Genomic DNA, 27,845 nt, shown 5'->3' on the forward strand with positions numbered 1-27,845 from the left:
GGGAAAATATTTCGTCTAAAATTGATTCTCAAAATAAACTGTGTTTACTCAACATTCGGAATAGACCGGCAATGTTGCTTTTGTTTGTGTGTTTGTTTTGGGTTTAACGCCGTTTTTCAACAGTATTTCAGTCATGTAACGGCGGGCAGTTAACCTAACCAGTGTTCCTGGATTCTGTACCAGTACAAACCTGTTCTCCGCAAGTAACTGCCAACTTCCCCACATGAAACAGAGGTGGAGGACTAATGATATCAGACACAATGTCGTTTATCAAATAGTCACGGAGAACATACGCCCCGCCCGAGGATCGAACTCGCGACCCCGAGATCCGTAGACCAACGCTCTTTCCTATTGAGCTAAGCGGGCGGGCTCGGCAATGTTGCACACCATAATACAGATACACGGCAATACATACAGTGGAAAGAAACAACTCGATATTTATATATGAAAAGTAACTTTTATTTAAGAAATAATAAATATGTGCCTATATTTTATCAGTTAATAAAATATGGGCAGGAGTTCGGATGCGTAATAATTAAATCACGAGTGCGTAGCACGAGTGATTTAATATTCGCATCCGAACGACTGCCCATATTTTATTAACTGATAAAATTATTGGAACATATTTATTATTTCGATTCTAACCACGCAAATTCTTCGCATTTTACAGCACTACATTTTAGCGCGATATCATTCGGCTGGCCATATGCTATTTTAAAAACCTCCCCAGGAATGGAAAGCGTTGCATCAAACTGAATTTTTTGATGTTCAATAAATTTGTATTAAATTATTAAGTAGTTATTGCCGTGAAAATGTTATTTTTAATAACATCTAAGGTCGGATATAGAAGTCAGAGATAAATACTTAATTCAGAGTTTATAGATGCAGTTTCTAAAAATAGTACACGCCACCTACATGATGGCATTGAAACATACACGCTAGGACATTGCGGCGGCATATAAACACGTACACACTCGAGTCTGGAAGATTGAAACATGAATTATGATTTATTTACTGTCAAAGTAGAATCTAGTTGACATTTGTGGTGCCTACAACGCAGAAATTGTAAACTACACACACGACCAGACATAGATGCACTGGTGTTGAAGTTGAAACTTACCGGGCTGAAACATTTTCTTACGGTAAAAATATAAACAAATAAATTCATCAGTTAGAAATAGTTTGTTTCAGAAAATTTGATGTACTTTTTATTACTACTAGCACTGAAAAAGTCGAATATTTAGTCGGTATTATACTGTATATAATGGAAGCAGAGTAGAATCTCACAGTCATGTTACAATCGTAGGGCGGAATGGAAGAGCTATATTTTATCGTAGATTCATGTATAGGCGATTTCGCTATATGTTTATATAGCAGCTGCTGCGGATCGTGTTAGAATTTATAATTATTCACATGTGCAGTTGAAAAAAGGATTATTTTCGGTGTAAGTAGTGTTCTTTCACTTCGGATTGGGTTATGTTGTTCATAATTTGAAGATTAGAGGCGACATGAAGTGTGTTCGCTTCTCACTACATGTTATACATGGCGATCCGATAAGACCTGACATAACCGATAGACGTCAAAATGTTAAAATATGTTATGTCAGGTCTTATTGATAGGACTACATTTCAGCTAGATGTTTGTGAAAATTTGCATTTTCTAGAGTTTGATCTACCAATAGTTGTAACAAAGACTGTCACAGTGGTAAACTTGTCGAAATCGCTGATGAAATCAGTAGACAAGAACTCGGTACATCAGTATGATAGCCAAGGATGAGAAGATGAGAAATAATTTACGGCGAGTCAAGTGTTGGACACCGTCTAAACTGAGAGTGAGGAGACATAGGCTGACCGACAACAAATTTATCCATATGGTCTAGTCCAAAATATTAGACGTGTACATGCTCATTTTACCTTCAACATTCATTATTTTATATTTTACATTTTATTTTCAATCTGAATTGTAACGTCTAAAAGGGCCCTAATCAGTAGAATGTAGCATTTTCTCACATGTAGAATTTACGATATACGCAGGTTTAAACAGTCCAGCCTACCGTTATTTATCATATTCTAGTAATATATCGTTTAAATTTACCTTTAAAATCCCTCATATCCAACATATGTCAAATGTGTACAGTTTTCAATACACATTCCGCCATTTTTCAAGCATATTCAGCAGGTAATAATATATTTAGAATCGACTTAGACGAAAACAATTTTCCACGTGAACTATTTGCTAATTGATCTAGCGGGAAAATATTTCGTCTTAAATTGATTCTCAAAATAAACTGTGTTTACACAACATTCGGAATAGATCGGCAATGCTGCACACCATAATACAGATACACGGCGATTACATACAGTGGAAAGAAACAACTCGATATTTATATACGAAAAGTAACTTTTATCTTGTAATCATTCACATGTGCAGTTGAAAAAAGGATTATTTTCTGTGTAAGTAGTGTTCGTTTACTTCGGATTGGGTTATGTTGTTCATAATTTGAAGATTAGAGGCGACACGAAGTGTATTCGCTTCTCACTACATGTTATAAATGGCGATCCGATAAGACCTGACATAACCGATAGACGTCAAAATGTTAAAATATGTTATGTCAGGTCTTATTGATAGGACTACATATGGTCCAGAGAGAGGCTTAACGTTTTGTAAAAGATGAGTATTGTTTTTACGATTTGCGATTAGACTAAGCAGCCCGGCGTCAATGGGGAGCGGTGTATGCTTAGGGTCGAGATTTATAGTTGTATTATGCAAGACCGATGGGAAAGAATGAGATTTATGGTTCTATAGTTATTTTGTTAAATTTTATCGCAATTGCAACATCCATATTTATAGGATTATGATTTAGCAAGTATATATTTGTATCACGCCAAGCCGAGGGCAAGGGCAAACGTCAGTGGCCGAGATTTAAAGTTTTATTACGTCAAGCCGATGGGAAAGGGTGAGATTTATGGTTCTATAGTTATTTGTCAATTTTATAGCAGTTACACTACCCATATTTATAAGAAAAAAATTAGCAAATATAAAACTGTATAACGCCAAGTCTAGGGCAATGGAAGCCTCCAATGGACGAGATTTATTGATGATTTCATCAATCCGGTGGACAAGGACGAGATTTATGGTTCTATAGTTATTTTTTAAATTTTATCGTAATTGCACCATCCATATTTATAGGATTATGATTTAGCAAGTATATATTTGTATCACGCCAAGCCGAGGGCAAGGGCAAACGTCAGTAGCCGAGATTTAAAGTTGTATTTCATCAATCCGATGGACAAGGACGAGATTTATGGTTCTATAGTTATTTGTCAATTTTTATCGCAATTCCAATATCAATATTTCATTTGATTTAATAACATTATGATTTAGCAAATACACATTTGTATGACGCAAAGTCGAGGGCAAGGGAAACCTCCAATGGGCGAGATTTATTTTGTATTACGTCAATCCGATGGACAAGGGCGAGATTTTTGTTTTTTTTTGTTATTTGTCAATTTTTATCGCAAATGCACTACCAAATTTAAAGAATATGATTTAGCAAATATGTAGTTGTATGAGCTAAGTCAAGGGCAAGGGAATCCTCCAATGGGCGAGACTTATTGTTGTATTACATCAAGCTGATGGGCAAAGGCGAGCTTTTTAGTTCTATATTTATTTCGTCAATTTTTATCGCAATTGCACTATCTGTATTTATCATAGTTGTATGACGTCAAGCCGAGGACAAGAGCAAGCGCCAATGGGCGAGATTTATAGTTGTATTACGTCAAGCTGATGGGCTAGGGCGAGATTCATGGTTCTATTCTATATTTATTTTGTCAATTTTCATTGCAAGTGTACTATATGATTAAGCAATATATAGTTGTATTACGTCAAGCAGAGGGTAAGGGTAAGCGCTGATGTGCGAGATTTATTGTTGTATTACGTCAAGCCGATGGGCAAGGGTGAGATTCATGGGTCTATAGTTATTTTGTAATTTTTTTATCGCAACTGTGCTATCCATATTAGTAAGATTATGATTTAGCAAATATATAGTTGTATTACGCCAAGCCGAGGGCAAGGGCGAACGCCGATGGGCAAAATTTATGGTTGTATAACGCCAAACCGATGGGCAAGGGTGAGATTCATGGTTCTATAGTTATTTTGTCAATTCTTACCGCAACTGAATTATGATTATTTATATAGATTATGATTTAGCAAATATTTAGTTGTATCACGCCAAGCCGAGGGCAAGGGCGAACGCCAATGGGCGAGAATTATTGTTGTTTTACGCCAAGCCAATGGGCAAGGGCGAGTTTTATGGTTCTATAGTTATTTTGTCAATTTTTATCGCAATTGCACTACCCATATTTATCAGATTATGATTTAGCAAATATATAGTTGTATTACGCCAAGCTGAGAGCAAGGGCGATCGACAATGGGCGAGATTTATTGTTGTATTACGCCAAGCCATTGGGGCAATGGCGAGATTTATGGTCCTATAGTTATTTTGTCAATTTTTATCTCAATTGTACGGTCCATATATATAAGATTATGATTTAGCAAATATAAAGTTGTATTTCGCAAAGACGATGGACAAGAGCAAGCGCCAAGGCCCGAGATTTATAGTTGTATTACGGCAAGCCGATGGGCAAGGGCGATATTTATGGGTTCTGTACTTATTTTGTTAATGTTTATCGCAATTACACTATCTGTATTAATATTATTATGATATAGCAAAGAAATACGTTTTATGCAAACACATTTATTTCTAAATCATATTATTTTCAACGTATCAGACAATGTCATAGTCTGTTTGGTAGTGGGGTTATCTCCCTTGTTCAGATATTTTCGCACGCGTATTTTTTTTGATTTTCAGTTGTATCAGTATTTCCAACATTATATCATTTATCTGGGTATCTTTTGAACATTGAATATACTTGATTTGCACAATGGCTTCTTATAATCACGATATGTTCTAAAAGGCCTCGCATATACTATCTATTATGATAATTGAACACAAGATAACACTTGTATAATTTCATGAAGTTGCATATGGATTTTTATTCTACACTTTATGCAGTCAGTAAATTGACTGTTTGTTAAATCTTTGTTCAGTGTTCAAAGGCAGTAAGGCATGCAAAGAGCATAAGTCCTTCAAAATGTTATGTCTCTATACAGTTTCTGACATTGACTTTTTTAACAGCATTTGCATGTGTATCATTAGTGCATTTCAATAACTTAAGTTTTTCTTGAACATCCCAGTTTTACTAACATCAGGAAATATAAGTGTTTTGTGCTTTTAGGACATTCTGATATATTTTATGAATATAATGACGGCTATGAAGTCGATATTTACTGTATAGACTGTCAATTGTTCAGTGATAGTGAAGAGGTCGATTTAGGTTTAGAAACGATTAAAAGTTATCAGAAGTGTAACAATAGTTGCATCTTACATTAAAATAATAATGTAATCCCTTTCCTTCTTTGTTGTTCGATATATGACAATGCAGACAACAAATCCTAAAATACATTTATGTACTTGTTCTCCTTTCTTCCCTCGATTTACTTTGATAATGGGATAAATAATTTATTAACGTTTGAGCATAGCGACTTAGGAAATAAATGTATTTATTTTAGGTTTAAAGTAATCGAGATTTTACTGTATTGAAATGTTATTGAAGTGTTGGTTGCACGATTATTTCGTGCAAATTTCAGTTGATATATAGCGGAGTTGAATTGTCAGTTAAGTCATTCGAGGTTGTCTGCATTGCTTAACACAACACACACTACTTACATGTATACAAACTGGATCCCTTCCTGCCCACCCATTGGAAGCTTTTTCAAAATTCAATAAAATATTCAAGTTTTGAAAAGATACAAAAGTTAAAACAAATGATAATGATAATAATGATATTAAAAAATTGGTCGATATACATGTTGTGCATTTTGTACACGGTTGGAGTGGCATTTGTTTCAATATCTTAAACGAAATTATAGAATAGCCATGAATAAAGGGAGGCAATCAGAACTAGAAAATTCAATAATAGTTTCAGTTGTAATCATCAAACTCCTGGCAACTTTTGAAATATTGGAGAAAACAATTATCAAAAAAAAAAAAAAAAGAAAAAAAAAAAAAAAGAAATTAGGAACAAAAATAAATTATATATTTATGTTCATAAAAGAGTGGCAGCCACGTCATAAACAAATGTAATACGAGTTTTTACGTTATTTCGAGTATTAATTAACAGTACATAGCACTTCATGGAAGTTTCCCTAATGTATTTTATGATGTGTTTGGTTAACTTGCTCGGCTTATTTGTAAGAGCTGATTAAAGTAAACTCGGTACAGTTTTCAACATGATGTTGATAATAATACAGTTTAATTTATATTTTACAGATAATTCCAAGAGTTGAGGAGTTCTTCTGGATACATTGTCGCCTAGATTTCTTGGGATATGTGTTTTATATTGACGCTTATAGAGAACTGTTCTACAATGGACTGACGTACTATGAATGATACATTTGCCTCGTTTAAAGATCCTTTAAAAATAGAAAGCTACTTTTTCTTGTAAGATAGAAAGATAGAGACAGTGTTTTACCAAAAGTGCAAAATCGATTTTATTATAGTCACATTAAGATATAAATACATTGTAAGAATTCAAATGAATTTATAGGTACTCGTATATTATAATCTTAATGAAATGATTTGTTCGGAAGACATACATTTAATGAATGTTCATGCTTTTGGCTAGCAATTGAACTTCTATGGACTACATTATCTTCACTGAGGATAAGATTTTTCGGCAATAAATTGTGGGGTGGGGGTTGTCAAGCCGCCAGAAGATGGTAGCTGGTCTTGAGACTTGGTATCTTTCTACTTCCCCCCTCCCACGACGGATTAGGGTTGAGTAGCCGCCTCGCAGCACACTGACTGGGAAAGTATATTCATATATGTAAGTTTTCCGTGAAGAAATTAAAGAAAATTGATATTTTATATGATTGAAGTTCAGTTGAACAGGATATAATTTTAAAGAAGGTTTATTCAGTTTTTTTAATAATGTATATAAATATGTGCAGTTTTCGCTCAGTTAAAACAAAATAGTATTATTAAAGTTCATGCATGATGTGTTGTGTTAAAGCTTGAAATGTGTTAACAATGTGGATATATGACAATGCAGACAACAAATCCTAAAATGCATTTATGTATTTGTTCTCCTTTCTTCCCTCGATTTACTTTGATTATGGGATAAATAATTTATGTACGTTTGAGCGTAGCCAATTAGGAAATAATGACGAGTTTTAATAACGTTCCGTTTTTCCCCCGGAGCCAATTATACCGTTAATACTCCTGTCAAGATTCTACAAAGTTATAATGAGATATTTGCTAAAAATTGTTCAACATGGTTCTAACTTAATGTGATGAAAATAGGAGAATGCCAGAAAATCGAGTAATCGCTTGTTTTCAAGGTTTTAGAATAGCACAAATTTAATATCCTACTAAAGCTTATTAAGTACCTCAATTGTATATTCATAGTGTTGTAAAGTTACATTTTGTTCTATCATATGGTTGGTTTTCTATCATATGATTTAGGTCCTTTTACTTATTTTTCAGATTTTCATTCATGCCTATATTCAAGCTGACTTTCTGAGATAATTTCATATGCCAACATTACCATGAACTGTTAAAAGGGTGCATACCTAAAGATACAGACTGACTGAGTGGCTAACTGTGCAGGCCATGATCAGACTGCACGGATGTTCAGGCTGACCATGACCTGCACTGGTCACAAAGGCATAATCAATATAGTTTTGCATGGTAAGTATTAAACATTTATCTCTACACTATTTTAGTTATCACAAAATATATTGAAAGGTAAACCAAATACAAAAAGAGATTAAATACACTGTGAAGCAACCAACTGGAAAGGTCCATGACAAAACATTATTATGGAGCAATAGAAAATTAATTATGCACATATCGTTGTTCTTAATCCAACCGATTATCCAAAATTACAGGATAGGGTTTGATAAAACCTGTAAAAAGATCCTTTGGAAGCAAAGACCGCAACCAAGAAGAATAACAGCAGACTCGATTTGATTGAGTCTGTTCATGAGAGGTAATGAAATAAACTTACATCCCCAAGATGAACTCCTAACACAAGTTAAAAAAAACGAAAGGTACGGTATATAAAAGAATGATGCATTAATAATTTTATCCTTATACACATACTAAACATATGTGTATGTACTTAACGTTTTTGCTTGAAGCAGATAGAGTAACAGACAAAAACTCAGTAGAAATCAGACAAAGTAAGCCAAAAGTCTATCACTAAGCCTACTACTTATTCTGTCGTCTCTGAACTGTACTTTTCAATCTAACAGAGTATGAAAACAAATCATGATATATTTGTTTGATCAAATAGAGGTCATATTCATATATGTCAGAAAAAGCTATATAAAGCAATCTAGATAAGCTTTACTCACTAAATGGAAATTGTTTTCGTTTTTTTCATAGTCCAGGAGTTCGTCTATCAACATAGATAAAAGAAAATTTTGTTTCGACATACTTGACAGTTATAGTAAATTCACTTGAAATATTTCATAAGATACAAAATCTTTATGAATCTGATGATATCAAACAGAAAAATTACAAAATAAAACCCTACCAAGTCTTTTCTATTATAAATGTACAAACTTTCTCAAATACCGAAAATATATAAACAACTTCTTAATAAAGCTACCAAAGTTTCGATTTTAAAAAACCATTAAGTAAGACTTTAGCATCACTGTTATAACTAAATATTCATATAAACATCATATCGTTGCGATCAGATCTTCCTTCACGTTCAAAATCTGGAATGTCGGCACATGAAATTATGTGCCGGTGTGACGTCAAACCCAACAAAACACTGTATCAAACCAAAATTGCTATCTTTTTGTTTGTTTGAGTGTTATGCTTCTAAACAATCCTTCTCAAGTGTAAAAAATACTGTAAATAATCGGATTTTCAGTTCTTAATCGTTAGTGTGATGTTTAATCAATGCTTTTTTAGAACTTAAAAACTGACTAAAAGCGTGTGTTCGACATTTGCTTTCTGTTGTTCTCTAATTTACGTCATATTTGATTAGAATCATGCTGATGTGAAGTCAAAGAACTCCTATTAAGCAGGATATCTCATTAAAACTTCATAGAATGTTGACAGTCTGCATGGAAAATGAGAGCTATAATTGTTACCTTGGGCGAAATCAGGATGTTATTAAGCTGCGTCTAATTATACATTTTCTTGTGGGGCCAGAGATCATAAAGAAATACGTTCTCAGTGTTATTATATTTTCTGGTCCTTCGGGATCATTGATTTCAACTCGTTTAGATTTGAAGATTGAATACTGCTTAAGCCGGTGCTAGGAGGCGTGGGCAGTGTTGCATTTTCCATTACTGCTCATGAACAGACTCAATCAAACCGAATCTGCAATTTTCACTGTTTGCCTTGTTCTCTGTGCTTCCGAGGGATCTACTTTTAAGATTTTATTTGTATCAATTTTGTTTATCTAATGTGACATTCCATCAAAACTCATTTTCAAGTTTCCATTGCATGCGAGTCTCAAAGGAGGAAATTACGCTTGAAGGTATGGAAGTGAAGATTGTATTCATTCTTGACATAACATTTGATGTTTATCATTTCCTCCACAATATGCTTTGCCAGGATCTGGGACAGGAAGATGAGAAGTTGAATGAGCCCTGTTTTTCTTAATGATGTTTCATTCATTGCGTACCATTTGAAATTCCTGCATTTACAAAGTTGAAAACCAATTAACATTCAGTCCAACGAGACGCTATTAAATAGTAAGTGTTGACTACAAATTTTGCTACCTAATTATATTGTCGTAATGAAGCTGTTGAACGCGGGTTTATAATGTTTTATTTTTTCATATGACCTCATTCTAATGACCCTACAATGAAACTATTTGCTTAAATTCTTGTTTCTTCAACGTAATGTGATTTGGATGATTGTACAAATGTTTACAGACCGAATTGTTTCCTTGAGAGCACTTCATAATCTAATAGGTAGTAGATGATCTCCTTTGTTTAGAGAATACAATTATTCTTGCCTTATTCTGCTAGAAAGAACCGCATGGTTTCTGATTATATTATCTGCTATTCATCGTTTGTGTCGCGTTTTCTAGAAACACAAATGTAATATTTTACTCTCTTTTAACTGTTCCATATAGAGCAGTGAAATGAAAAGTCCGAAATTGTCCAGAACACTCAGAACTAGTCTCAGGAAAATGTTTGGACAGTCGGAAATCTAACCTAATCATTAGCAATTGTCATAGCGGACACAGACCATTTGCAACTAATCTCAAACAGTGTCAAAATAGAAGGAGCGGAATTTAATAAAGTCCAATGAATTTGTCAGAAAAGAATATTTAGTTCGATTGTGATGAAAGCTCTCATCGTATTACTTTCGATTTCCGCTTCGCGGAAATATCTGCAACGGTGCAATATGAAGAAGTGAATAAATAAACTCAAGGGTGGCAAGTTGGTATTATGAGAGCTAGTATTTCTACATTTTATAGCCGCCTCCCCCATGAATTGTTTGGCTGGGGCTGGTTAAGGTTGCGCGTACTGTGATTAACCAGTATATTTCATTAGATCGTAGGTTTGTTAACATATTCATATGTCTTAATCATATTGTCTTCAAGTACTTGATAGGCGTTGTTAATAGAGTCATTGCAACCCTTATCATATTTGTGTATACTCTCGTGTGGCATTGTATGAAAAATATAAGAACGTTTATTAGCATGATAACTGTGTACGGCCTCTTTGTGCTCTTTATTTTTTCTATCTGGTAAAATGTATTATTGTGTTGTATCGCAGCCCTATTGATTAAGAGCTAGTGAAAGGAATGAAATGTTTTGTAACAAAGCCAGCAAAAGATTCCAACATAAAGGTTTTACATTACATTATGCAAACGCATGCAACCTCCTTCCGTCCTGAATTTGCATTTGATTAAAATTCAATGTATAAAAAACATTGATTTAAATTCTGCAGATAATGTTAATGTAAAATAGCATGGAAGATTCTATTTACGAGTACAAATACAGATGGTTAGAAAAAATGTTCAAAGTAATACAAGGCAATAAATGGATAGTTCTCATAAAATATCAGGTTTAATATTTGATTTTAATACGTTTTTAAATGGTGCTATTGTACCTTAAAGACAGGACACAATATCTTTAATTCGGTACAAATAAGCATCAAGAATGCGATGGTCCATTTTGGTACATTTTTATGTAAAACGCGTGCAGAAAATTAGAAGAATTTACTATCCTTAATACTTTTAGCTACATATGTGACACGTTGTATACATGTTGTGCACATCAAAATCGAAAGGAGAGTTTTCTTTGCGGACTAGCGCCACAAGGCAGCAGACAACTAAACCGAGTGGCATTTGAAAAGGAACTATAGGTTAGTTTATACTAATTTATTTTAGCTTGATTATGATGAAAGCTTCAAACTTATTTGAACCACTCTCGAGTTCGCAAGCGCTTTCGTGGAAAAATGCAATACTATATATTAAGCAGTCTACTTATTCCCTTCTTAAGTCGCGTCAATTTAAGGCAGATCTTTCATGTAGGTGCAGGAGAAGGTAATTTTTAAGTAATGATGGTGTGTTTGAATGTTATATGAAATAAAAAGGAATTTTAATCAGTGATATTTAACCCATTAGCAGTACTTCATCTTTATTAGCATGGTCTTGAAACGTTTGAGAAAATATAAGTTTTTCATCGACTGTCAGTTCGTTGTATTTCTGTTTAGCATCACATACGACTGAATGAAACTGTTCCTCTGTATAAAAGAGTACAGGTGTACGTGTTTTGTGTCAAACGGAGACGAGGGCATTGTTCAATTATTAGCTTTGATATGTGAATAAGACAAACTCAATCTACTTCAATGTTAGAAAAGCATGTTAAGTTGATGTCTTAATTTTTGTTGGGTTTAACGCCACATATTCCTGATTATAAATCATACGGCGACTTTCAAGCTTTGGTGGTGTATGAAGACCTCAGATATACCTTCGTGCATTATTTCAGGTACGAGCAGGCCTGTGTAGAGAACCACCAACCTTCTGTAAGCAAGCTGGATGGCTTTTTCACATGAAAGAATTCTACACACGAAGCAAGGTTTCAAACTCACTTCTTAACCACTTGGTCACAAAGGCAAATGTACTAAAGTCGCCACAGGATAATTCAAATAAAACTTAAAACGTTATGTATCCCTAACACACGTTAAAGTATCAAAATGCACATTATGCAAGACACAAACATGTTTGCGTAGATTTATAAAAAAAAGAAGATTGGATGAAACATATGCCTTTGAAGACAAAAACTGTAAACGGTGAAATACTATTGAAAGCTGACAAAATAAGTCGAAAGGCAAAAGCACAGAAAATAACTTTATTGACATTTAGAATCGAAATGAATAAAGGTTTTGAAGCAGATTTCCTGAATGCCTTTACTCAAAAATCACAGAGATGTATGCTAATACACATTACAGATTGGCAATACTAATTACATACCCCCTCAATTATAAAACATTCTGGTCTTTGTCACATGTCAAGAAAGCAATCATAAAATCGAATCATTATTCCCAGCGATCAAATGACAACATGACATTGACCAGTCACTCATTATGTGTCGTCTAACTTTTTCAGCCGCTATAATATTTTGATTGAGATTTACAAGACTGCTTGTATGTAATTTCTAACCTATTAGTAGAACGCTTTGAAAGTTTTTAAAATTTTCATTAATTTCCAAAACAAAGAGCTACACACATACACTTGGCTGGTCATTGACAAACTTTGTTACACAACAAAGATACCCCTTCAATTATATAAAGACGTTGTCTTCATATTTTACAAAGAGTACAGGAGTTATTGCAGTATCTTATAATATCGTTACAATAACTATCTCATTCAAGCTGTCACGATGTTTTTCTGTTTCCAGATACTTAAACGCATCACTTTGACATTATCATATACCTCTTGAAAATGCGATAATTTGACAAACATCTCTGCAAAGACGAATTAACAAATTGCTTTGTCTGTTACTAAAGTGTTGACCTGTATTGCGAACAATGACAGACAGTTATCTCATATCATAGTCCTAGTTGCGAATTTCAAAGTAAATGAAGCTGAATACAAAAATACATAGACTTGTAGACTTGTTGTCATAAACAAACAAGTTATATCATACATCATATACGATTATCTCGACAACACTTTTACTGACCTTGTGCAAACCATAACATGAAATTACTTATTGTTCTATGCAAAACTGGAATGGGATGTATTTTGACGAGTGCATTTGTAAAACACCACATGAGAAGCTTCGAATTCGAAAGTACCCTCACTTTTGATATCTTGCGCGCTTATCACTTTGTCCTCTGTAAAATTTCAATTTGTCTCCAAAATAAAGCCGTAGCCATTGAATCGACTCGACCGCTAAGCACCTTTTATTGCAGTTCTCAAGTTGAATGAACAAACGTACTTTCTTTGTAATGGAGCAACCAACACTTTAGTAACAGTGATCTGATATTACTGAGGCTTGTAATATCATGTGAGGTTATCATTTTTCCGCGATATAATTGCAGTATTGCGTACTTATCCGGCCCTTTTCACTGAACATTTTCGGCAGCGAAGCAGCTCTTATTGTAGTTTACAAGCTTAATACACAGATGTATTTTCGTTGTTATAGAAACAAAAGCTTTAGTCACAGTGGTTCCATATTACTTAGGCTTGTACTATAATATGCGGTTTCCACTTTGCGAGAAATTTGAATTTTAGTCGAAATGAGACACTCATCTTGCTCTAACCACTGAACTGATTCGGCAGCAAAGCACCTCTAATTGTAATTCACAAGCTCAGTGCGCTACCATATTTTTATTGTAATGGAGGAACTAACATATTGGTCACAGTGTCCCGATATAACTATAGCTTGTTATGTCGTGTGCGGTTCCCTGACTGTCCGGTGTGAAATTTGAATTTTTTGCCCAAATTTTGACCGTCTTTCTCCCGTAAAACACTTCTAATTCTGTTAATAGATATGTTGAGAGCAAATAACCAATCTGCGCTATTTACCAAACGCGCAGCGCATATAACAAATTTTTTGTACGTTGGTTATATGTGCAACGATTTACCAATCGTTGCGCAGGATAAATTTAACCTGCGCGATTTACCAAATGCGCAGCGCAAATAACAAATGTAACTTTATATATCAGTAATTTGCATTTCATGTTTGATAAGTCATGCAGTTGGTCAATTTTTTAATAAATATAAATGTCAAATGCTGAATATCTTGGTACTTAAATTATGTGTTATGCTACGGCGTTAAAAAAAATTCAAAAAAAAAAAAAGAAAAACAATTTTATGTAGGCCCACAAGTCTAGCCCTCTTACGAGGTTCAATTTTATCGTGATATATCATCCATATGATAAAAGCGCAGACTCATTTACCAAACGCGCAAGACAGTTACCCTGCGCACATAACAAATGTAAATAAGGTTGCCCGATTTACAAATCGATGCGCAAATAACAAATTGGTTATTTGCGCTGCGCGATTTACCAAATGCGCAGATTGGCTATATGCGCGTAACAGATATATATATTTTTCAGTCTAATACTAAACGACTTAACCATGCCTTGTAATATCTCATGTGGTTCTCACTTTATCCTGAGTGATATTTTAATTTTAGGCGCGGTGAGCCGTATGAAGATGAGTTAGTGACAGACTGAAACAATTCAACAAGCGCCAAATACATTCCATAGGCCATATGTTTTGCTATGTAAATTTTTAATTTTTATCTAAATTCAGAACGTCATTTTCCCCTTACCACCGAGAATCGATTCGGCCGCAAGGCTCTTCTTGTTTAAGGTGACAACCTTAATACTCAGATACATTTTCAATATAATAGAGCAGCAATAAATAATTACGTCACAGTGGCTATATATTGCTAAGGCTTGTGATATCTTGACAATGTGATGTTCTTACTTTCTCCATTGTATAAGTCCAATTTTTGACAAACATGAGATCGCCATCCTTTTAACAGCCACGAAGCTATTCGGCAGAGGAGCACTTTACACCGTAGTTCACAAGCTTTACATAGATATATTTTCATTATAATAGAGAAATAGATACTTTATAATTAGTCACAGCGGCTCGATATTACTAAGATTTCTTATATTTTGTACGATAACTTATTTTCTCCACTGTAAAAGTACTGTTATTGACCAAACTTAGACCATTATCTCTGCCATTACCACTGAACAGATTCGGCAGAGAAGCACTTCTAGTTTTAATTCAAAAGCTGAATGCACAGAGACATCATTTCATTGTAATGCAGCATACAACACTTTATTCAATGTGACCCGATATCACTAAGTCTTGTAATAGCTTGACTGTTTTATCTAACATGTCTTATCATGTTTGTCAGACAGACATGCGCCTAATATGCAGGTGATCACAAAGACTAATACTGTAAACTTGTTGCAACCTTTTTTGGCGGATATTACTATTAGCCAATGAATTTTATTGTTTGGTGAACCTAGGAACTCATACCAAATTTGGAACCGTCAAATAAGGAAAATATTTTAACCAATGCTGAAATATATATTATGTAGTCTCGTCACTGTTTACATATAGAAAAAAAGAACAAGTATAAAATGATCGTTTATCTTTTATTCATTAGTATTCTTACTATAGTAAGTTATCTAAAATGACATCGAAGAATGTCATTGTCTTTCGAATTTTTTTATTTTGGGAATTTTACAACAGAATAATAACCAAAATGTAGATATAAATGAATAAACTAAAACACTTAAATATTATCACATACATGTATCCTAGTGCTTCATATCTAGATATTTTTATACAACCTTCCCTTTAAGAACTTATGCATAACAGGCTATAGAAAAAGCTAGAAACTACTGAAATAATAAAAGACAATTCCATCACAACTGAAATAAAAACCACCATCTGAACTGTTTTATAAGGTACACATATAATATTATTATGGAAAAGTGGTCAAATGACTGCATGTGTATACGCATATCAGTTATTTTGTACATAATCACTTATATTTCAAGAGCTTGCCACAATTTGGATTGACTTCTAATGTTACAAGTTCTTAATAAAAATCTTATTTAAAAAAAATCATGTCATATCAATCTTCCATGATGAAGAACACAAAGAGTGACAAAGTTTGACTCATAAAAATCATTTCTAACTCATTTACCGAATTGTGAAACAGTTATATCCTTTAACATACACCTTATTTGCAGCGATCAACATAACCTCTATGTAAATATCAATCAGAACTTAAGACAATTATATACATTTCGCAGAGAAACTTTTGAACGCTATCATGTTCCTAAGTCACATAGTTTTCTTTACGTTTGAGAATCAGTTTCGACAGATACACGTTTTATCATGCACGAATAATTCCTTATGTAAATATATCTTATACCCTTCAAAAATTTACATTTTACATTTCATGAAATTTTGGAGTTACTGTTATTGAGATGAATAATATCCATTTTGAATGTCACACTAGATAAATATTTTTTTGTCAAGTGAGTTTGTCTTTTTTTAGACTCTAAGACATTCTTTTATCTATTTTCTTTTATCTAAGAATAGTTGTTTTCATTTTAAGATATCCTAATATGCCAATTTATCACTTTAAAAAACTGCTTCAAACGTACAGAAATCCTCATGACTTGTATATAACTTTACTAAATACATAAATCATTTATGTATGTAGAGCTACATTCATAATTAAATGTCATGCCTAACAGTAAATTGTAAAAACATTTCAAGTTTTAGTGGCAGTACACATTTATACAAGCATAACCTTTATCAATAAAACAGCACCGTTCCAATTAAAAATAATGTCACATTTACCAATAACATACAGTCTGAACAGAAATAATGAAGTTTCAACAATATAAAGCTACCTAAAGCATATATACATTTAATTCACTTTATCTTCAGACGAGGCATAAGACATCATACCATCACAGATCGTTGATATGCGAATCACCTTGATATTCTTCAAGATTTTGTCTTGAGATATTTACTTCGAATGTAACCAATCCTCATCAAATGCATTTAACTTTACTCAGTATACAAATTGATTGTGTCAGTGGAGCTACATTCATAACTAATTGTCATTCAGAAGTTGCTGATACTGTGAAACAATTATTTAGTATCAGTTCATGTGTGTACTATCTAAACCCAAATATAGTACTAGACTTTGTGCATCTATATCAGTGCTTTGAGTGATCACATTTGATATAATATGGTCAATTATTGATTATGGATTAATTTATTATGGTTAATATGATCAATAGCTAATGTTGCCAAATTCTTGAGCTATATACACCTTGACGATCAGTACGTTCCCAATGAATAAATTTGCACACTGACGATTACATAATACAGAATATACATTTTTGTCAAAACTTAAACATCTATAATTATGCAAAAATACTACAACATCAATTAGTATTTAGTTTTTATTCATTATAGTTATTTTAGCTCGGTTGTAAGGCAAGTTCTACAACTTATATTAATCACTCTCGACACTCCTTTCCTGATGGGATCCATCGCCACGAGATTATGAGAGAAAAAAATCTAGTTTCCTTTTTAATGCTGAGCGCCAAGCAAGCTAGTACTAAATCAGTATTTACAATTGCAGATTTAGGCTTTGACAGAAATACTCTAACGCATAACAAACGTCAGTTTCAAGACTACTCGCAGGTAAGGGGTGCTATTCCTGTAAAAAGAATAGATTTCTCCTGAAATACAAATATGGCAGCATCGATGTTGTTAGGGGCCTCCGTGGCCGTGTGGTTAAGGTCTCTGACTTCAAATCACTTGCCCCTCATCGATGTGGGCTCGAGCCTCACTCGAGGCGTTGAATTCTTCATGTGAGGAGGCCATCCAGCTGGCTTACGGAAGGTCGGTGGTTCTACCCAGGTGTCCGCTCGTGAAGAAATAATGCACGGAGGGGCACCTGGGGTCTTCCTCCACCATTAAAGCTGGAAAGTCGCTATATGACCTATCATGTGTCGGTGTGACGTTAAATCCAACAACAAAGAAAAAATCGATGTTGTTAAAATTTAATAGACTAGTAAACTGTTCTGCATGAGCTGCATGTTGTTTAAATCATTAACTACGTTCTATAGGTCTTAATTAAATAGATCGGTTTGATAGAATAATGAGAATAAAGCCAGAAAAAAATGAATCGACACACTGCATAAAAACACCATACAATCTGGAAACTAGAAGTTTTAATAAAAAGTACTATTTTATAATGATGAACGACAACAAATACCATTCTTAAGAAGAAATATATAGATATTTATAAAAGATAGTTTCGCACATTTCAAACATCGGAAGATATAACATAAAATAAAGCCTGGACCACCAGCGCATGGAAAGGTAAATCATCCTACATATAAATGTCAACCCTTGTGTACATTTATAAAAACGGCAACACTACTTTCTTTTTAAAGGTATAAAACGATAATGAAATGTTTACACGTGAAATAATTTCGTATAATCTGTCATATCTGCTTAAAATATGTGGATCTCTAAAATCATGGACAATTGCTTAAACGATAAGCACACAGAAATATTTGACCATGAAATAGACAACATGTCTGCAACTATGAAAAATTTCATGACAATCTGCTTTGTAGCAGAAGTTATATTCGCGAAAATGATATCGAAACAGACGCACATTATGAAAACTTTCGTGAGATCCAAATTAATCTAATTAGTCAGTAATAAATCAAGTTCTCCATACAACCTTTTAGTTTGCCAAAATCAGGCTACAATTTCAGGTAGCAAAAGTGTCCGGAACGTGCAGAACTAACTTAATTACGTTCTTTAAGCACAACCTGTTTTTTCATTTCTATCATTATATCCTTAGCAGATCAAAATCCGCTTCTTTCTCTTGTCCCGTTTTTGTTTCTTTGACCTTGACCTTTAATTCAGTGTTGCCAAATTCAAACTGAACAACTACAGGATTATCTTTGCCAGTTGCGTCGTGAAGAGGTATACTGATTTCTCCTATTTTTCTACTTCCCTCTTCATCCACATACAAAGGGTGCCTCCTGGGCGACGTGTATACCCATACCTCCATTCTAGATCCACTGGCGTCAGACGGAACGTACTCTTGGGTGTATACCTTTTCTTCGGTCTTGTACTCCTGTCCGACCGTTGCATGCTTACTGAAATAGTCCTTACATAGAACTATGTCCCCTTGGACGACTCGCTTTTCGAGTGGATCAATACCTGGTTCAAAATGCTTGAATGCACGTATACCGTATGAATATTTACATACACGAGCTGTGATCATCTTTGGATTATGTCCGAAAAGGACAGCTCCTTTCAAAACCGCAAGCCCTGCTTCCTCGGGAATTATCACACGTACTCTTGGAAACGTTTCTCGGACCTTTTCTTGAAGCATCGGGGATTCACTGAATCCACCAACCATTAGGATTTTTTCAATCCTGTGACTACTGACTGACTGGTAAAACTCCTTCGCAATACCAGATATCTGGTTGCAAACATCAGTGAAAAGGTCCTTGACAACCTCAGCATTCACCCGCATCTTATTGTTATTGAACGTAATTTTGTCTTTCAGTCGGTCTGGAATACTTGTACTGTTTTCAATAGCTATGTTGTTAAGCTCTTTGTACGTATCAGTAATTGAAACTGGTATTTGGAATGTCTCAACTCCTTTTAAGTCTTGAGCAACTCTTCTTTTCTTTATTTCAAAGTTTTGCATCATGTCTAGATAGTCATCCCTAAAGCGTTGTTGAATAACTTCCATCACGTCGGGACCAAATACGTCGTTAAGCAATTCAATGAACTTCTCATCCACCAGGATACCACCAAATTCGCCACCATTTGCTTTAGCCAGTTCTCTCAGTGTGCTGTCTTCCTGTATTTCGTGTACAGTCATGTCAACAGTTCCGCCTACAAAATGCGAAAAGGATTGTGTTTCATGGCAAGTATTGATTATAGTGGATCTGTTACATTCAAAGACAACCTAAAACGTTTATGTGATAAGACAATATAAACTTCATTACTATCATATAATTTACACAACTTAAAAACTTAATTATTGCGGTATCTTCCTACAGACTGCTGTTATTAAACGAACCATTTTGTGACTGGTTTATAATTTCTGATTCTTTAGGATTATGAAAATAATCTACCCATGAAAATACTCTGGCTGCTTGTATTTTGTTTTGTTGCTTGGTTGCGATCAATCAATCAATATAATTAGCACCGGTGTGCAAAACCGAAATGACATTATATAGGCATTGTAACTAAAAATTCAAACTTCAAGTAGGCACTATCTATTTTAGATACATAACTTCATCAAAGTACGCAGTCTGAAAACTATATAGATTTCATTTCCTGAAAAAGAGTTACTTGAGCCAAAAATGATCCTGGGTAAAATATCTGGAAAAAATGGAGACAACTCCGCTAAAACTTTATTGTAGGCTTAGGTGGCTATGTACATAGTATCTCATGCAAAGCATGCTTTTTTACCTCTAGGCACAAACGCATGCATAATTAGTAGCAATTAATGTAAAGATCAACAGTTTGAAAAGACAAATATGTAAAGACCTTTACCTGTGACATTTTTGTGGTGAAATTTGTCAACAAACAGACGATTTTTTTTGTAAATGTTAAAACCCACAGAATTTCACAAGGTAAAATTTGTTTAGAAAGCTATTCCTGGAAAGATAATGATCTCTGCTACCCGTTTATGAGAAAATCAAAGAAAACAGTTTCAGGACTGTTAGATGCATGACTGTGTTATCATGTATAGCAGGTAACACAGATAACTTACTTTTCTATTGCACTGGTATAAAATTGACAGGATGATTATAATTGTCAAACGCTGTTCACTGAACAATTTCACTCTATAAACAGATTGTTTTCCTTGTATAAAGAGGACTTAGGGTAAGTCACTACATTATAGTGCGTCATATAAAGAACTGAGTTCTTTTTTGTATCTTCTTTATATAACATATGTTCCAAGCATATTTCAAAGACTCGAGTGTAGCTAAGAGGTAAAAGATAACTTGTAGTAGTAAGTCTGAAGGGTAATAAATGAAGAAAACATCTTTATTATCCATTAATGTTGGCAAAAATGTCTAGCATTGCCTCTGGACTCATAAAATGTCATTTACGGGACAACAGCTTAGACTGTTGATTAAATTCAGTATTTTCCATCTGCCACTTTCAAAACCGCAGCATCTAATTGGTGTTGATTCTGAAATTAAATTTTAAAGGTTGCTATCTGTTTTATAGAATTAGACATTGGTGCCTAGATTTCAGTTCCAGAATACTGAAGAATGTGGGCCCTTGGGAATGAAATCAGCGTACTTGTTAACACTATTCTAAAAGTCAAAATTCACAGTTGAACGTATGACACGATATTGTGTCAAGAGTTTTAAACTTTACATCGATGTACAAAAATTGCGCTCAGACGGGTAGAACGTTCTTTTCAATTTAATACCTCCACAATCTAGTATCATGTATTTGTCTCCGATGCTGAAGCTTCTGATTTCAGTTTGGTTCACGCCGGCAACTCTTTCAACAGGGAGATATCTGCAAAACAGACTGGCTGCCTCAGGTTCGAGACTAAGAGAAATCTTGTCCGTGTGAATCTCTGCCTGGAAATAACAACACATCTTTTATTCCAACCAAACTATTTCAGTAGGCAATATATTGTAAATAAGGTGTCATGAAGTATGTAGCTGAAATTATTTCTTCTTTTTATGACCTCTTTAGTTTTTTTCAATGATTTGTAATAATTTCCTTAGCTGATTAACAAAGTACCTACATTTGTTTATATTTGATTATGCATGCAGAAAATTATTTATTGTGAAGGTTATGTTGTAAGTAATTGTAATAGTAGTGTAGATTGTATTTGGTAGAAAAAGGCAACCAACTTCTCTTTCAGATCTACCGTGACTCTAGATGTTCTTGTATTTGTAAGATGTATTTCTATAAGATATCATACATTTGGGGTGAAAGCAGACATTACCGGTAACTGGAGAAAAATAATGGAAGTTATTCAAATGGTCCTGCATTTACTTAGGTTCTGGGTAATTCAACTAATTTCATTTGATGGATTGTTCAAATAGTATACAGTCCCCTGTCTTTTAGAGCATCGCATGATCTTGTAAAACACAGATCATATCCTTTGTACAGAGAATGGAATACTTGCCTTATTTCATTAACCTTACGACTTACATGATTGTATCATTTATAGTTTCATCACATGTTTCAGACAATAATTAGGTCATCTGCTTGTATGATTGCATACAAATTATATACACTAAAACCCTATTCGATTTTGCTTTCAAGAGCAGTAACTGTAAAGTCGTCTATATAGAACTATGTGATGCTATTCTAAATTTGTTCAAAATAAAGACTTACATTTGACTTATCCCCAGCAAAATATTTGGCGGTCGGAAGTCAGACCTAATCGTTAACAATTTTCAAGGCGGACATAGACCCTGTAGAATTCATCTCTAACAATGAAACTATAGAAAGAGCACAACTTCATATCGTCTTGTAAATTTGTCAGAGGAGAATACTTAATTCTGATAGAAGCTTTGATCTTATATTTTCCTTTTCCGTTTTCAGGAACTATCGGTAATTTAGTCCAACTAGTGACGTAATTCTCACTTTCATTTCATTTTGGTTTGATATAACTGGACAGACCTTCAAGGGAGTCCACTACAGTTACGGAATAGGACTATCAGTAATCTTGAAATATAAGGCGTTACGGTCATAACCCCTATTGGGCCAAGATCAACTTGGTAAAACTGAAACTTCTATTCTTACATTTATTGCGGCCTCTCTCATGAACTGTTTGGCAGAGTCGGTCCAAATTGCTGGTACAGTGATTACCCAGTGGATTTCTTCGGGTTGTACACCTGTTTTAGCAGCTTCACAAGCCTTTATCATGTGGTCTTTCAGGTACTTTATACATGCTGTGAACACAGTCATTGCAGGCATGTCCAAACCTTTGTCATCTTGGAGAATTGTCTCCCGTGTCAATGCCTTAAAATATAGGAAAATTCGATGACTATCAGCTTGATAAAATAGATCATACTCATAGAAGTTTGTTTACCTTACTTAACTTTATGCAATATAAGACATGTTGGTATTAATAACTGTGTAGCCAGTTAGAATAATAGGAGCTCGAGGTCGGGAACGCAGATGTTTCGGCCTTTTCCGACCTTTATGTACTGCCCGATCTTACGGCCTTTACGAATACGATCCAAAGTTTTCCTAATCTCAAATTTTAAAAAGATATTCACAAACAAAGTTATACTGTAAATTTTAGAAATTGAGAGAAGGGAAACTTTGAATCATTCGTAAAGGCCGTAAGCTCCGGCAATACACAAAAGCCGAACGAGGCCGAAAAATCTGCCTTTCCCATCTCAATCTCCTGTGATTAGATAATAAGCTAGTTATTCTAAGGACTTGAATGTTTTATTACAAAACCTGTATCATGAGTAAAATTATCTCTGATTATACTAATGCCATTAACTTTTATTTCTCCTAAATTTGCGTTAAAGTTAAACGTTATGCAAAGAAAAACAAGAATTTGCAAGAATTTTACAGAAGATTACCGGTATTAGGAATGAGGTTACTGTTTCTATTACGTGCTTATGTAAAATATTAAGTTATCTATATATTTTACATTGTAGATTTTGATCCTAGATATATATTAAGCAAAACTGGGTTACAGTATTCTATCATGTTATCCCAAATAAATAGATGAAAAAGTGATACTTTCATTTTTTTTCGTATTTCCTTGTAATTGGCATTTTAGTTGCATATTTCTGATTAAAAATGCATTTTGCAGGATCTGAGAGTTTTTCCCTATTGCAGGTTGTACACATTGCAGACGATATGAGGACGCAAACTAAGGTCAATTTGAGGCTATTTTATGGCAGAAGGCCCCCTCTGCCCGGAAATAAGTTTACAAAATGTTTCATTTTCATTGTTTCTCGTGAATTTATGAAAAGTAGCCGCATGAAAAAGTAATTAATTAGTCTGTTTGGAAGAGGTCTCACTTTGTCTTAAATATAGTTACAATATGGTTTTTAATTAGTGACCTTTAAAGTTTACTTAAAAAACAGTTTATGGTTTACAAAATTGTATTTACATTTTTATTTTTAACTGATGGTATGTATCTTAATTCATATAATTGTGTATTCTACAAATAGCTGATAAAACTACAAGGTACAATATCAACATTTCAAAACGAAAGTAGCACATTCAAATCATGGGCTAAGAGCGAAACTATTGTAACTGTATATAAATAGAAAGCAAGATACAACTGTTTCGTACATGTTTAGAAAGCGACTAATTAGAGCTACTAATATTTCCAAATGAATCTTATTTGACAATTATATTTTTTCTGTGTATATTTAAAGTGGTCTAGCTTATCTTCTACAACTTATTTTTATTGCATTTCCAATAAGGCGCACCTCATCCTTATACAGAAGCATCTTGAAACGCTTGAAAAAGTACCAGTTCCAGTGCTCCCCGTCGGCAGCCAATTCATTGTACTTCTGTTCGGCATCATGACCGAATGAATGAAACTGTTGCTCTTTATCGAACAGTATACAAGAGGGTGTTTTGTGAGAGATCTGAGCCGAGGATGATGACCAATTATTTGCTATTATCTTCTGGAAAAACAAAATCAAATGAACTGAATACAAAGAAGCAAACGAAAAGACATACCCTTTTAAGAAAGAATATTCAGGGTATTACTATAAAGTGTTATCATTTTTTCCGTTCGTTTATGCATATACCACACGAAGCAGATATTTATCTATGTTCCTTTTAAACTTTCAATTACCCTGAAAAAAATCGTCATGAGGTTTCGAACCCATGCAAAACAATTTGATGATTTGCTATTGGTACCTGCATTCTACCCGACTACGCTATTTTGCAACATACTTGTTGGACAGTTAAAATGGAACAAATACTGATATTTACTCGTCAAGTATTGCACAAGGAATATGAATTGTTGTTACATCTATTATCGTGAAATAGACGCGTCCTCGCGTTTGCGCGGGAGTCACGTTATCATTGGGGATTAGTATCTTTTTTTACCATTTACTTTATTCAACAACGTACGCCATAGTTTGAATACAATTGATATCAGCTCTACATATACTCGTTATCATACGAATACTGACTTAGAACATACACACTGATTTGAAATTGTCACGAAATTGTAAAAACCTCTCAGGTAAAAACTCACCTGCAATGGATCAGACTCAAAGTGGATTCGCATTTGGAAAGCATACCCTGAGTATGTTGTTCCGAAGTCAATGGCAGCTACAAGCAAACGTTCTTTTATGGCACCAGCACGTACAGGGATGGATGTAGGACCCTGGATGCGATAAATAAGAGTGAAGGCGATTATATCTGAATCTTGGGTGTTGTATATATATATATATTACGGAGGTATAGAGACTGTATTACTTCCATGATGTATGATAGCGTATGTTCCAACAGAACTTCATGAAAAGTCATAACTATGTTCAGATTTAAGTGATGCAGAGGTACTTGATAAACTTGTACATGTAGGACATGAAAAATACTTACGACAGTCAATGGATTTTTATAAAAGGACGAAGTTTTGAGAAGTTCGTAAATATTTTGGTAACGTTAAAAAAGTCGTTCGTAAAACTGTATATAAGTATTTTTGGTGCCAGTTTTAGCCATATGATGTAACAGGCTGTATAATGCATTTATCTTAGAAGACATAATTAACATACAAGCATGCTTTTGAAAATAAAAATATTAATTTCTTTTACATACAAATGTAAACACAAAGTTAGATATAAATCGAATTACTATATTGTGGTATATATTTAATTCAAATAAGAAATGTAGTAATTTTATTTCAACTTCTTATAAAAATGCCCAGGGCACACTCAATTGTCCCAAATTCATGTCCCATATTTTAACCCTTACACCCGCGTTGGTTTTACAGATAAACAGGTTAATACATTTAAATATATTCAAATACGTTTAATCTTAAGTAAAACAAATAGATTACGAATTCCAAGACAATAAAAGCAAGGAATTATAAATTGAAAACTAGACTAGAAAGAAGTACTTTCTCTTTTGAAATCATTTAATACTTTAAACATGAAACCATAACCATCTTTAGACTGAACATAAATGGTAAAAATGTAAATATTTCATATTTACCTGACCTATCCTGCTGTACGAAGCCATGTTAGGTGAAAATGTTTGTTATAACCTCGCAAAACATTTTTTTCGGATTTTTTCGAAAACTTAAAAGGGTTTAAACTTCCTCTTTCGATATCGATAGTCTTAGTATTGAGGAAGGTAGCTAACATTGTTAACCAATTTCAACCTGTGACAATATGATTTTGCTCCCTTTGAAGTAATCATATAAGATAAAATGCTATTGATAAACATAAGGTTAATTTATCAGGCAGTTGTTATATTGTTATCATTATCATACCACTTGTAAAGTACTCTCTTCAAGCATGTATACATGTTTAAAAGTGCTTTACAGGATATGGAAGGAAGTGCAAATACAGCGACAACAAAAGAAGAAAAGCACACAACCAAATGAACTGCTTTTTAAACGTTTGATGAATTTCAAACTGCAATGAACAAGTCAGTTGCCAATGAATCAGACAGTTTGCAGAGAATCTGCTTCACTAATCCTAATGAGGCCTTTGAGCAGTGTATGCAGATGGAAGTTTGCTCTAAATACCGTATTTTAATATGTCATAACAAAAATAAATCGGCACTGCGCATATGATCATATTTATCTCTAAATAGATTCTTACACAGTTTCATTCTGACAAAGAGTGTCTATTTTTAAATTAAAAAAAAATAAAAATGTCAGAAGGAAACAGAAACAGTATCCTTCAGGTGTCACATTGCTACATGGGATGTACGCCGCCAATAGTTACCTAAAAGGTGACGTAATCTAAAGAACATAATTTGATGATTTTGATATAAAGAGTAAACTATAACTGATAGTAAAATCACTCATTTGTTGTTTAATGTTCCAAGCGCTTGCTTGAGTCTGTTGAAGATAAGATTTGCGTATAATGGAAAAATGATTTATTTTTGGGTAATAACTGTACGTTCAAAAAAGTCTCGAAAGTCATTTTTAAGGAATAAAAGATGCAATAGAAATTTACAGCCAATACTTTACCTATTAAGCAAAACGTCCCTAAATATTAGTACGCTCTAACAGTGCACATTTGGGTCGGTCTCATATGTAATTTTGGTACATTCAATAACAACCACAGATTCTTGGTTCAGCATAAAAGGGTTACGTAAGGAAGCATCATCTTGGACAGTCAGTAAACTGAAAATTCAAATCTTAAGTATTTTCTATGGAGGCATGCGAGTATCAAGAAACAACATGAAGGAAAGATTTTTTGACTTGAAATGACAGCAAAGAAGGTTATTGTCTTTCCAAATTTTATTTTGAGAACTTTATATCAGAATAATGACCAAAAAGTAGAATAAGGAATAAATAAAAACACTTAAATACTATCACAAGCACTATCATAGTGCTTCATATTCGCTTTTTTTCTATAACCTTCCCCTTGAGCACATATAGAAAAGGTTACAAAGTATTTAAATCCGTTACAGTTAAAACAAATTCTGTAGGTTCAAATAAAATATCATAAGGAAAATTGGTATGATTTCTGATTGTATTATGTTTACATCA

General features: G+C 33.8%; 1 protein-coding gene across 1 annotated transcript; it reads right to left on the reverse strand.

The window, feature by feature from the left end:
- Positions 1–15,715: 15,715 nt before the first annotated feature.
- Positions 15,716–26,490, reverse strand: LOC123557494 (heat shock 70 kDa protein 12A-like). The gene is made up of 6 exons (XM_045348976.2): positions 26,333–26,490; positions 25,374–25,505; positions 24,592–24,792; positions 22,934–23,152; positions 21,597–21,753; positions 15,716–20,038 (listed from the first exon to the last, which is right to left on the reverse strand). The coding sequence occupies exons 1-6, from the start codon at positions 26,357–26,359 to the stop codon at positions 18,975–18,977; spliced, it is 1,800 nt and encodes a 599-aa protein (XP_045204911.1). The 5' UTR covers positions 26,360–26,490; the 3' UTR covers positions 15,716–18,974.
- Positions 26,491–27,845: the final 1,355 nt, after the last annotated feature.

Source organism: Mercenaria mercenaria, chromosome 5 (assembly GCF_021730395.1).
Source record: "Mercenaria mercenaria strain notata chromosome 5, MADL_Memer_1, whole genome shotgun sequence".
NCBI classification, from domain to species: Eukaryota; Metazoa; Mollusca; class Bivalvia; order Venerida; family Veneridae; genus Mercenaria; species Mercenaria mercenaria.